The 14,414-nt window shown below is 38.5% G+C and overlaps 1 protein-coding gene across 2 annotated transcripts in view; it reads right to left on the bottom strand.

Annotated features, from left to right (window-relative positions):
- The window catches only part of PARL (presenilin associated rhomboid like), a 48,853-nt gene that overhangs the window by 21,311 nt on the left and 13,128 nt on the right, over nucleotides 1-14,414 (bottom strand). For both annotated transcript variants that reach the window (XM_019463311.1, XM_019463312.2), the window contains exon 4: nucleotides 12,224-12,272. In XM_019463311.1, the coding sequence (XP_019318856.1) occupies nucleotides 12,224-12,272 (49 nt within the window). The remainder of the gene's footprint in view (nucleotides 1-12,223; nucleotides 12,273-14,414) is intronic.

Genomic DNA, 14,414 nt, shown 5'->3' with positions numbered 1-14,414 from the left:
AAACTATGCCTTTGTATAGTCAGAAAATTCCTAGAAAATTGCAAATGCTCTAGAAGCTGACTTCCTTCGCTCAGATCCTTATTTTACTTTTTTTTTTTTTTAATGTTTATTTTTGGAAAGATAAAGAAAATGAATGGGGAAGGGGCAGAGAAAGAGGGAGACACAGAATCCGAGGCAGGCTCCAAGCTCTGAACTGTCAGCACAGAGCCCGATGCAGGGCTTGAACTCACGAACCGTGAGAACATGGCCTGAGCCAAAGTTGGATGCTTAATTGACTGAGACATCCAGGTGCCCCCTTATTTTATTTCTTCAGAATGGTTCACACTGTACCCAACAATCATCAGATCTATAATTATTGTTTGAAAATGGCCAAGCCAAAGACAACTAATGTACAGAATTGGGTTCTCTGGCTAAGACTAGAAAAGCTCTATTACATAGCATGCTTCTTTTTCCATAGGGAATAAAATACCTCTTAAACTTATGGAAACACCTACGTATCAACTGGGTAAATAAAAATCCACTTGTCTGAGAAAATACATGTTAGATAAGAATTCAGGAATAATCTGGAATTTTGCAACTGCTTTTAAAACTGTTTACATGTAGGAGCTGGAGGACTGTTTCATTTTTCTCCAAGAACAGATGCTGCTAGAACTACCACTAAACGGAGGTTTATTGTTTAATGATAGTTTCTTCACTAAAATGTGACTGAATAGTTAATTCTAAGTTATTCTTAAAAACTATGAACTTTAAAAACCACACTAATTGCAATGTACCACAACTCCGTGACCATATAGTAGGCACTCATCTACTTGAATTAATTAAAGGAATTGCTAGCAGGCAACTAGCCCTTTCAACTCCTTCAAGGACAATAAGCACGGATTCCAGCAACATTCTGGTAAGAGGATTTATTTTAGAAGATATTCATTGTATAATCCTCACCAGCTGTTACATCTTTAGCTCTCAGCTATCCCTTGGCATTACTAGTCTCTCCAGTTTTTCTCTCTCTTCTGAGAGATAGGAAAGGAAGCTATTATTTTTCAGATTCTAAGACATCTCCTTTTTAATATCTGTAATCAGGATGCATCTTACAACTGGTGGTACGTCACAGATGAGCTAGAAACATTTTTTTCTCCATGGCACATGAAATGGTATTTTGTTGTATTTAACTGAATTGGTTCCATTAATTTTATCATATGTCTTACTAGTGGGGACTGACAGCTGTTATACATTTTCAGTAAATAACCAACTAGAACTCCTTCAAAGATGGTGAGAGGAACAGTATTCATGAAAGGATGGGAAAAAGGGGTCATAAGGAAGGCAAGTACGAGTACTATGTACACCTCCCAATGAGGAGCCTGGAACCCTGGAACAAGGGAGGTGGGGAGAGGAAGGGCGGAGTCTCCAAAGACAGAGGAACAGACCAGATTTATTCTATGAAAGTGAGCAGTGATTTATTTAACATCTTTATTACCCAAAGATTCCTCTAAGGTCTAGGTTGCTGTACATAGTGACTGGTATCTCAGGGTAAGGAGGACCTGAGAAGAGTTTGGCCCCAGGCTGCCATGATCATGAAAATAATTGGGGCTATACAATTTGCTCCAATTGTGGTACACTGCAAAGAAAGCAAAATGGGGTCCTTGATCCTGCCTGCTAGGCTGAAAAATGGCAACAACTACTCTGCATGTTCCACAGGCTACTTTCTGAAACCAGTGACATACAGCAGACAGTTCTGGAAACTGCAAGCAGCATAGTACCGCAGAGTCTAGTCTCTGACTGAAGAGATTACAACTAGGGAAAAGCCTTGAGAAGGGGAGAGATAACCAAAGATATCAAGGTGAACAGTAGCCGAAGAGTTAATATTGCCAAATTCTCACCCCAAAGAGGCCTTTTTGGTAAATTAAGACAGAATATCAGCACCAGAACACGCTGTACTTAAAACTCTCACTTCATAGGGGCACCTGGGTGGCTCAGTCGGTTAAGTGTCCGACTTCGGCCCAGGTCATGATCTCACAGTTTGCAAGTTCGAGCCCCATGTCAGGCTCTACGCTGACAGCTTGGAGCCTGGAGCCTGCTTCAGATTCTGTGTCTCCCTCTCTCTCTCTGCACCTCCCCAGTTCATACGCGCACTCTGTCTCCGTCAAAAATAAATAAACTTTAAAAAAACCCCCAAAAAACAAAAAACTCTCACTTCATAGACCTGTGGTCTACAGTTAAGAATCCCATCACTAAACAACTGAACATACATACCCAAATTATGTACACAAATTACTGTAATTCATTCTAAAATACACTAACAAATTTTAAATGAGAAAAGCAAAATGCAGTTATTTTCCTTGATGCACATCCCATTTTGAAGGCCAATTATAGATGAAAAAACTGAGGCTCTAAGTAAGAGATATAAATTTTTAGCCAAATTCAGTGGCCAAGCCACAATTCCTAATCTAGGGCTCTATTATACACAGACATAGGTAGCCAATAGGATTTCTTTTGACCTTGGTCACTCTAGGATTTCAGATCAAAGGGCTCTTTATCTAGGAAACAGCAGGTTGGTCCCCAGAAGCCAGTGAATAGGACAGGATGTGAGGTAATCCTAGGCCTGAGGCAGCACTGCACGTTGCCTAAAGGCATGGATAAAGGAATCCAGCTGAACTGACTGTCCTACTTATAACTTAGGGAAGAGGCCCCTAACCTCTCAGCCTCAGTTTTCTCTTCTGGAAGATAGGGCTAATAAAATCTCCCTTAAACAGTTGAGTGTGATGAAATGAGAAAGCACAATTAAATGCAGCAGTCACACGGTGAAAACCCATAAATGAAAACTATGGTAGAAAGGGAACAGCCTTCTCCAGTCTGAATCCTACATATGCCACTTATTAGAGCTTTGTGGTCTGAAGCATTTCATCTCCTTCACCTCAGCTTCATTTGTAAAATGAAGATAAATACCTCATATACCTTACAAAAGTTGTAGTGAGGCTTAAACAAAATACCACACGTGCCTAGTATGCAGAAGCTCACATAATGGTTCCCTCCTTACCCTTTGAGAAATAGAACTGCTTAAGGTCTTTGTATCTCCATTTACAGCGAGTGTCACTTGCCTCCTCCCTACTCAGTCAACTCTTGAACAAGCTCGACACCGCTGATTTAAGACTGCTGCTGGCTCAACACCTACCTTTACCAAAAAGGAGGCAATGGATTACATCAATGAAAATAATGAAGTAAGGACCTTGAAAAATTCTCCCCTTCACAAAACAATGAAAAATTGGCAAAAAGCTGTCAGAAGCAACTTTTTCACAGTTCTGGAAACTAGCTAAAAGCTTGCAGCAACTCGACATTTAAGGAAAATGGCTGAATCTCAAGAAGAACAGCAACTCTGGGGCACTTTAGCTTGCCCTGGTCCCATCCTCCACTTTCCAGCTATACGTTGAAGCTATAAGCTATGAAAACAATCCACATTTCTCGTACAGCCTAGCAAGCACTAGAGATGGTACAATGGAGCTGGAACTCTTTCAAAGTGTCATTCCCAAAGAACTATTATTTGATGTTATAATATTTCCCTGCAAAGCCCCACTTGCAAGGCTGTCTATATTTGACTTGACTGAGAGCTCAAGTACACAATTCCTTTTTCCAGGGGGCACTTGTCAAAAACAATTACAGGCAAGTGTTTTAAGTCCATGGCTACCTGCAGTGGGGGATAATATTTGGAGTAAACAAGAGACCAAACAAAAATCTTAAAAGGAAAAGCTGAGGAATGAGATGTCCATAGGAGCTTATAAAACCTCAATATATTCCTGGGATCTTGTACACCACAAGCCTAACAAGAAAATAACATAGATGATCCTAACAATAGAATCCCAAAATATATGAAGTAAAAACTGAACTCAAGAGAAATAAACAGTTTAACAATAATAGTCGGAGACTTCAATACCTTATTTGCAATAAGAGAGGAGATCATTGGCAAGGAAACAGAAGACTTGAACAAAGCTATAAACCAGCTATGCCTAACAGACATCTATAAAACACTCAACACAAGACAATACATTCTTTTCAAGAGCACATGTAACATTATCCAGGATAGACCATATGTTCAGCCACAAACAAGTCTCAATAATTTTTTTTCTTTTAAAGTTTTATTGATTTATTTGGGGAGGTGGTGCAGAGAGAGGGAGAGAGATTCCCAAGAATCTGTCGGTGCTGAGCCTGACAACAGCGGAGAGCCTGAAGTGGGGCTTGATATCACAAACCATGAGATCATGACCTGAGCCAAAATCAAGAACTGGATGTTTAACCGACTGAGCCACCTCAAAAAATTTTTAAAACACTGAAATTATACAATTACATTCTCTGATCACAATGAACTGAAATTACAAATCAACAAGACATAGGGAAAGTCACAAAGATGCAGACATTAACACACTCCTAAATAACCAATGGTCCAAAGAAGAAATCGTAAGGGAAATCAGAAAATACTTTGAGATGAATGAAAACAAAAATATAACAGGGACTGAATTATGTTCAGTGGGTTAAGCAACCAACTCTTGATTTTGGCTCAGGTCATGATCTCGCACTTTGAGCACAGAGCCTGCTTGAGATTCTCCCTCTTTCTCTGCCCCTCCCCTGCTCACACTCTGTCTCTCTCAAAGTAGACTTAAAAATTAAAATATAAATAAATAAAAATAGGCAAAGGACTGGAATAGACATTTATCCAAATATAATGTTCAAATAGCCAACAAGCATATGAAGAGATGTGCAACATCATTAACGATTACAGAAATACAAATCAAAACCACAATGTGTTACTTCACCCACCCATTAGGATGGCTGCTATCAAAAAAACAGAAAAGGAAATAGTGCTGGTGAGGATGTGGAGAAATTAGAACTCTTATGCACTGTTGGTGGGATTACAAAGTGGTGCAACCACTATGGAAAACAGTATGGAACTTCCTCAAAAATATTAAAAATAGAACTACCATATAATGCAGCAATTCCACTTCTGGGTATATATCCCAAAGAACTGAAAGCAGGGTCTCAAAGAGGTATTTGCACATCCATCTCCACAGTAGCACTATTCACAATAGCCAAGAGGTAGAAGAAACCTAAATGTCTATCAATGAGTGAATGCATAAACAAAATGTGATATATACACACAATGGAATAAAGATATACACCCAATAGCCATAAAAAGGAAGGAAATCTTATCACACACTACAACATGGATGAACTCTGAGGGCATGCTAAGTGAAATAAGCCAGTCAAAAAAGATAAATACTGTTTGATTCTACTTAAATAAGGTATATAATCAAATTTGTAAAAATAGAGTGGCATGATGGTTACCAGGGACTGCGGGGGGGGGGGGGGGGGGGGGGGCTGTGTGTGCAAAGTTGTGTAATTAGCATAGAGTTTCAGTTTTACAAGACAAAACAGAGTTCTACAAATGTTTCATAACAATGTAAACATACCTAACACTATTGAATTGTACACTTAAAAATGGCTAACATGGGGGTGCCTGGGTGCCTCAGTCAATAAAGCATCTGACTTTTCAGAGCCTGTTTCAGATTCTGTATCTCCCCCCTCTCTGCCCCTCCCATGCTCATGCTATCAATAAATGTTTAAAAAAAAAAATGGCTAACATGGTATATTTTGTTTTTACCACAATTTAAAAGTTAGAGTACCATATGACCCTATGATTCCACTCAAGGTATATTAGCAAAAGAAATGACAACATGTCTACATGAAAATGTATACACAAAAATCCACAGCATTATAATAACGAAAAAATGGAAATAACTCAAACGTCCATCAACAGATAAATAAACAACATAATGGAATATTCAGCCACAAGAAGAAATGAAGGACTGATACATCATGCCACAACATGGGTGAACCTTGAAAACATTACACTAAGTGAACAAAGCAGACACAAAAGGCCACATATGTGATTCCATTAATATGAAATGTCCAGAACAGGCAAATCCATAGAGAAAGAAAATAAATTAGTGTCTGCCTAGGGCTGAGGGGAGGAGGGGAATGGCGAGTGACTGCTAATAGGTATGGAGTTTCTTTTTGGGATGACAATGTCCTGGGATGATGACAGTTGCACAATACTGTGAATACAATAAGAACCACTCAAGTGGTTCTGCATACTTTTATGTGGCAAATTATAAGATATGTGAATAATATCTTGATTAAAAGAAATATATACTAATTTGGGAATCCTGCTTGGTTCAATAATCTCAGTCCATTTTCCTCCTTAGCCCAACGAAGGTAGTACAACCTTTTTTTTCTCTTTTCCTAAAAAAGGACCCACTATCCCACTTGGGGTTCAGTAGCTAAGTACAGGATCCCCTCTGCTGATGAGGTGGGCCAGCTCACCACTCCACAGCTTCTCTATCTGAAGGAAGCTAAACCTGGCCAGTCCAGACACTGACTCGTATATACAACCATGACAACCAAAGAACTGAGCTCAAGTGGCCCCTACCTCAGGTTCCCTAGGAACCAGGACTATAGGCACAGGGATCATCCTGTTGGCTTCACACAGTGACTACAATTTCTCTTCCTGGGCAGTATGGACAAAACCAGTTAAGGACTGGTCCCACAGCTTTCTAGAGTCAAGAGAAAATCCAGAAAGACTACCCATCTTCAATCCTCCTGCCGGGAGACAAATAGAAACTGATAGGGGTAGATGAAAAGAATAGGGCAAATCCACAATAAGGGAGACAAAGACCTTTACAAACTAACCACAAAAGGGGTTATTTCTCTGCACCCTCCCTGCAGATGAGAATATGTAACCTCCTCTGTGAGCAACTTTTAGAAATAAAGGACTTATTTAAACTCTGTATGTTAATGGAGGATGTTTACATTGGTATACAACTTCAAGACAACTTTGACATCCAGCAAATCTATTTCCAGTAACTCATCCTAAAAATTAACTTGCAAAAGAGTACAAATATCTCTATATAAGGATATTCACTGCAGTGAATATAGAAGACTATAACCTATTGAAATATCCATTAATAAAAGACTTGCTACATAATATTCATTTCCATGAGTTACCACAACGTTATTAAAAAAGAACATTCTGAGCCCAAGGTGCTGGTAATTTCCATTTCTTGATCGGGTGCTAATTACACGGATGTACTCAGTTTGTGAAAATTAGTTGTACCTCTGAAATGTGCATGTTTTTCTATGCACATTATACCTCAATAAAATATAAAGAAGCAATAGACCTACTTGTATTGATACAATGTCCTTTAAAATATCAAGGGACTAAAAAAAAATAGGTGCGGAGAAGTATAAATGCCTATTTAGAAATAGATGCTTGGGGCGCCTGGGTGACTCAGTCGGTTAAGTGTCTGACTTCGGCTCAGGTCATCTCACGGTTTGTGGATCTGAGCTCCGCGTTGGGCTCTGTGCTGACAGCTCAGAGCCTGGAGCCTGCTTCAGATTCTATGTCGCTCTCTGACTCTCCCCCGCTTGTGCTCTACCTCTCAAAAATGAATGTTAAAAAGAAAAAAATTAAAAAAAAAAATAGATGCTTTAATAGAACATACAAGTTTAACTAAAAAGGAGTGGTTGTTATGGGGACAGAAACTGCATCACTGGAAGTCTACAGTGAGAAAGACTTATTTTTCACTTGATATATTCTTTACCACTATTTCAATCTGTTTGCATGCACATTTATTCATTTTACAATGGCAAAGACTAATCTAAGTAGCCAAAAAAGGGCTCCCTTTTATCCCAGCCATCCTATGCCAGCCTGCCATTTCGGGACAATTTGCTGCAATTTGGGCTGTCAATAAACACCCAAATACCTGGGATGGGAGTAGGCAGTGTGGTTCACCAGAAAGGTAATTTAGTGATGATCTGCTATAGTTGAAAGTGAAAAGACGTAATCAAAAGTCTATTATTTAAACTAAGAAGGAGTGTGTTCCCCATCTCCAGCTAAAACTGTGTGATATCAGACAAGTTATTTAACCTCTCTGAGCCTCAGTTACCCATTCTGAACAATAAGGACACCACTAACAGGGCTCTTTCAATGAAGACTAATAATGATAACAGTATGTATGTAAAGTACCTATCCTAGTACTTGAAGCCTAACTGGCACTCAACCATTAGTTTTTTCTTTACCCTATAAAAATAACTTGTCTGAAGACTGAGAAACCACGAGTTTCAGGAAAAACAGTGACAAATTAAAAGGTTAAGATTAACTAGAAGACCAAGTAAACACTGCCTTATGAACAACTTCAGGAACAGGGAAGCAGACCTTAGTCTAGGAAGTATAGCTCAAAATCTTTGAAAGGTATAAGGGGAAAGAAAATTGAAACTAAAAAATAAAGTAATCCTGGTAGAAGCAGAAAGCAAAGGAAAAACAGACTTTAGGGGCACCTGGGTAGCTCAGTAGGTTAAGTGTCTGAATTTGGCTCAGGTCATGATCTCATGGCTCATGAGTTTAAGTCCCACATCAGGCTCTCTACCATCAGCACAGAGCCTGCTTAGGATCCTCTGTCTCCCTTTATACTCTGCCCCTCTCCTGCTTGTGCATGCGCACGCTCTCTCTCTCTCTCAAAAATAAACAAATGTTAAAAAAAAAAAAAAAATAGACTCTAGAAGTTGGGGCAGAAGGGTCAAGGCCCTGGGGTAGCAGTGCCTAAACTTTGGAGCTGACAATAGATATGGATGGGGCATTGTTTTCTCCAGTCTTCTCTTCCCATCCTCCTCCTTCCTGTCTCCTCCTTCATCAGATACAATAATTTGGTAGGTTCTTCTCTCTCAGCTTTACCAAATAGTAAAGTAAGCATTCTACTGGGTTAACAGGAAAACCAGGCAAGTGTCTGAAAACTAGAAAGGTAGAGGAAATCCTCTCCTTAGAGGTTGCCTAGGGACTTCAAGTGCAGGTTTAAAAGCCTTGCAGATCAACACAACAGAACAGGAGAAGAGCTTAAATGTAAAAGCATCAGGCACAAGTCTAACCTGAAGAATGCTATCTGATGCACCTACAAATATGAAGTGAACATATAAAAACTGTTCAAAGAAATGTGAAGTTTGGGGAGAGATTTCTGTGTAGTAATTAAGATTAATACCAAAAATTAAAAAAAAAAAAAATCCCCAAAATAACCAAACAAGGAGGAAAAACAAGGAGCAAGACCAGTTATCTAGCACACTTGAAAAAGGGATTCCCAGGGACAGGTTGAGATTGAGTCAAAACCAGGGATTCCAAACTGGACATCATCAACTCTAAGGCAGGGAGGTTTTTCACCTCATCACTGGACTCTACCTTAACAATAAATTACAGGTATCCTTTATGATTTGTTCTTATCTAAACCTAGGAACCAAAGAGATATGGGTAAATCTGAGATACCCCTTGCTATCTCAAGCTCGGGAACCAAACATTTCCTATGCCTCAACTATGTGCCTGGACTTCCTGTATCCAAAATCTTGCCATCCAAATTCAGGAGCTCATTAGATTCAGACAGCAAGGAGTCCTTATGTAAAATGTTCAATGTAACAATCAGACATCCTTAACTTACCAGAGCTTTCATGTTGCCACTACCGAGGAGTGAATACTACAAAGCAAAGAAACACACTGGTCTCAAAGAGCTTTGAAAGGACTTTTCAAGTTCTTTCAAAATTCAAAAAGGAAAACAAAACAACAACAACAGAAAGCACGTGCTATCCAAGAAAGAGAGTGGTACAGAGTCAATCTGTCACCCCATAAATCAATCCTCAAATAAAATCAGGAGCTAAGCCAACCTCATTTAGGATCAGCCCAAAGGAAGCAACTGGGAGAGCTAAGCAAGGTAAGCTGGATGAATGGACACTTCTGAAGAAACAAGACGTAACTGTAATCGTGAGAATAGCACATAAACATGAGACTCTTAGTATATAGTTAACTTATTAAACATTACGAACAAATGTTGTATAGCTAGACTCACTGCTACCAAAATAATTATTTCCTACAACAGAAGTCTGAGGTGACGCTGAATGGATCAAAGAGCATCTCCTCAGCTTTTAAAGTCACTTAGATAACTTCACAATAAGGATTTGGCATGACTGCTCACGTTTATGTGGTTCAAAATACTTTACATACAAGCTGCTAGTTAGATTAAAAACATCTGTCTATTCCTACTGCTACATCCTATGTGCCAAATAAATTATTAGACTAAAAGAAAAGAAAAAAGCTAGGGGAAATTCTGATTTTCAGTTATCTCCAAATACCAATTTCTTTGAATACGCTATGCACTGGCATGAGAAATATTTTATTTTTTTTAATGTTTATTTTGAGAGAGCACATGCGCGAGCAGGGGATGGGCAGAGAAAAGGGGAGAGAGAATTCCAAGCAGGCTCCACACTGTCAGCACACAGCCCAACATGGGCTCAATGAACCGCTAGATCACAACCTGAGCCAGAACCAAGAGTCAGATGCTTAACCAACTGAGCAACCAGGCAGGCACCCCTGGCATGAGAAATATTTTAAATTCTGACCCCAAGTTTCTTCAAATATTTAATGGCATAAAATCTGAAAATGTCAAAGGAAATCAAAACTTTGCTATCCCAAGGAAATACTGTTAATTTTGGTTACTTTCAGAGAACAAGCAAACAAACCAAAACTCTCCTGTTAATCCCAATGGAAAGAGATGTATTAGTATAGAGCTATCTTGAAAGGTATCATATTTATTAAACCTCACTGACTAATCAATTCTACAGTATGGCAATATACTTTTGAAAAATCTCAATCCTTTGATTCAAGAGTCCATTTAACATTCATTCACTTAACAGATTTTCATCAAGTGCCCTTACTGTGTGTGCAAGACATGTGCTAGTTGCTACAAAAAGTGAAAAAAAAAAAAAAAAAAAATCTCACCGTTGTCCTTTAGGATGCTGCATGCACAATTACTAAGGCAGGCTGTGTTATAAATGATTAAAAAGTGCAATGAGTTCAAAAAAATGAAAGCACTTCTGTTACCAGCAAGACTCCCTGAACTCAGGAAACTCCCAGAAGCTTCTGCCTAATGGTCACTTTCATCTTTTAGATACTAACGAACTGCTGTAACAGGAGAAGAAACATGTGAGGGGAAGCCTGTACAGACAAATCACAAAGTGCCTTCTCAATATTCATCTCAAGCCCTGATGAAAGGAGCCTGCTTACCCCTGTCAGAGAGTCATGGCTTTGGAAATTATTCCCCATGGTCTCCTTATTTGTACAAATAAGGATAACCTTGTGAGGCAACTCCACCTGTGTAGTCGGTCTATAGCTCAGCAAGGAGCAGACCCACTTCAGTCCAGTAACATTTCCTATGAGAAGAAATGTCTGAAGCATAAGCTTAAAAAACCAGCTCAGGTTCCAACAAGGAGACAGAAAAAGTAAACCTTCCAGACAGAGGAAAGAGTCCAAAGGAAGAAAATAAGCACCTTTTCTCCACTTAGGTAGGTAAAAAAATTGAGTACCATTAAGACTAACTGTATTTGAGAAAAAGCAGTATTTTGCTATTTTTCTAGGAAGATTTTTTTTCCTATCCGTACAATTGTTAAACTTTCAAATCCATTTCCCCAAATTTCTCAAGTAACTAAGTCCATAAAATATTGTGTAAGTGTTACTTTGAAAAGCCAGCTTTGTCTGTCATAAAGATTTACAAAGAACAAAAATTAAATTATCATGGTGACATGCATGGCATGCTTATATTTATTCAAAGAGGATTTTATAAACAGCATGGTAAAGAGAAAATCAGCTTCAGAATGAGACAGACCTGGGTTTTGCAACTTAGCTCTACTACTTACTAGCAGTGTGACCTTTGGAAAAGTTCCTTCTCTGAAAGCCATTCCTTACTGGTAAAAAGGGAGATAACTACCCGGTAAACAACCCTGTGAGGTAGGGAGAGAATGTGTATAAAGCATTCTGCATAAAGAAGGTGCTTAATCAATATCCCCTTTAATTTCTTTAATAGGGAAGTAATAAATACAACCTATTACACAAGCTAGGATTCTACAACAAAGATAGATTATTTGATCAGTGTCATACTACGTCAAAATTAGAAAGCAATTGACCCACAGCATCACATATACCATTATGCCACACTACTTGTTATACTATTACATTAGCCTGAAGGTACAGAGACTCTGTCTTCTAAACCACTGGTGAGCAGAGTACAAAAGCCATTGACTGTGACATACTGTACCTTTTGGTTTGATTTCTCTTCCCTTGAATGGCTAAAACGTGTAAGCTAACACAAACCTGTCACAGTCCGCTGGCCATCACTTAGGTTATTCCACCACTTGTTAATCTAAAACAGAAGGAAAATTGCCTATCACCATATGGTAAATACTTTCAGGCTAGGAAAATGAAAAGCCAGAGAGAAAAAGCTTTGTGCATAAAAAGATTCCTCATGTGTAAAAATACCCATAAACAGGGACGCCTGGGTGGCTCAGTCGGTTAAGAGTCGACTTCAGCTCAGGTCACGATCTCATAGTTCCTGAGTTCAGCCCCATGTCAGGCTCTATGCTGACAGCTCAGAGTCTGGAGCCAGGAGCCTGCTTCGGATTCTGTGTTTCCCTCTCTCTCTTCCCCATCCCTGCTTGCACGGTCTCTCAAAAATGAATAAACGTTAGGAAAATATTTTAAACTTACCAATAAACAGACATAATAAATATGTGGCAAAACAGAAAAGCAGGTGCTTTATAGCTAGCTCACATTCTCTACAGAGCGACTGTCTAGCTCTGGGACATCAGACAAATTACTCCTAAACTTGTTATCTGATATATGAAATGCAGACAGTAAATAGACCAGTGGCATTACTGCTGTGAGAACTATCAATAACATAAAGCACCTAGCACACTATCAGATGTAATAGGTATCAAATTTAAGTGATTATTCACCAAGGTCCAATCTAGTTGTAGAATCCTAACCAAGAATATTTTCTAAAATTACCTTTTAAGGTATGATAATTTGAGGTTTAGAAAAAAAGACACACATCAAAATAAGCCTAGGATTTGCTTTACAGTAATCAGTGGTGGGGAAAGAAGGGAAACAAAGTTGGCCTTGTGTCAATAATCACTGAGGATGGATGACAGGGGTTCATTATATTTTTCTTTATTAAATCTGTTTGAAATTTTTCCATGACTAAAGTTTTAAAGTAAAAAATATATTTTTAAGTTTATTTATTTGAGAGAGAGAGAGAGAAAAAAAAAAAAAAAAAAAAAAAAACCACGCACAGAGAGGGGCAGAGATGGAGAGAGTCCCAAACAGGTTCCGCACTATCAGCACAGAACCCAACATGGGGCTCGATCTCACCAACCAGGAGATCATGATTGACCTGAGCTGAGATCAAGAATTGGATGCTTCATCAACTGAGCCATCCAGGTGCCCCTAAAAAACAAATTCTAACTATGAAATTGAACCATACTTTGTATACCAATACAGAAAGAAATCCAACGTTAAAAAAAAAAAAAAAGTTACAGATCAGTATGTATATTGATGCATATACAATGATTCCATTTTTGTATTTATAATTCAATTGTGTATGAGCTTTCAGACCTTACTCCCTACAATATATAGTGGTGTGGCAGGGGTTCCCAGGGCTTTTGCTCCCCATGTTATATTTATGTATTGTTTTAATTTTCTTTAATGGGCATGGATTTTATATTTTATAACCTATCATTTGTTTACCTAGTATAAACAAATCCATCTTTGGAAAAGATTATGTATATTGCTTGTGTCACTTTTCACCATTCTAAAGAACCAACTGGGCCATCAAAACTTTATAATACAGCCATGTGCTGGAAACCCATAGCATTCTAAGGAATCCAAGATTATGGAACAGGTCAGTGTGATTACCTCCTCAAACATATTGTACTGAATAAATCACTGTTAACTATTGTAGCTTTCACCTGCAAATATTACACCCACTGTCCTTCTGACACCAAGCCTCTCTAAAACAGGTATGGCTCATGCTACTTGCATGTCTATGGGGAAACGAAGAATGAATACTTCTTTGTACTTTGAAGAACGCTGAATTATCATTAGGAGAAAATTAAGCGGACATCAACCTTCTCTCCCAAGTAGAGAGGCATGTGTCACACACAAAAAAACCAAAGGTACTTGAAAACCAAATGAACCTGGATCCACATATTAACTTAAGGCCTCAGTGCTCAATAAGTATTGTCAAATGACATAAATATATTTTATTTGAAAGGCAATATTTGTAAAACAAAAAAAGTTAAGAAATTGAAAGAGGGTCACCAACTTACATGTGAAATAATGAAAAGTTCTAAAAGCTCTGTATTTGTACCCTTTTCTTGCATCCTCATGCCCTGAGCAGTTAGAAATAGAGGGTATTTATCAAAGGTATGTAAACATGTCACCAAGCTTTTTAAAATCCACATAATAGGGGTGCCTAGCTGGTGTGGTCAGTGGAGCATATGACTCT

This window comes from Panthera pardus, unplaced genomic scaffold (assembly GCF_024362965.1).
Source record: "Panthera pardus isolate Hobbes unplaced genomic scaffold, ASM2436296v1 HiC_scaffold_16, whole genome shotgun sequence".
Classification (NCBI taxonomy): domain Eukaryota; kingdom Metazoa; phylum Chordata; class Mammalia; order Carnivora; family Felidae; genus Panthera; species Panthera pardus.
Note: the sequence above shows the minus strand (reverse complement) of the source record. Positions and strands in the feature narration are given on the sequence as shown.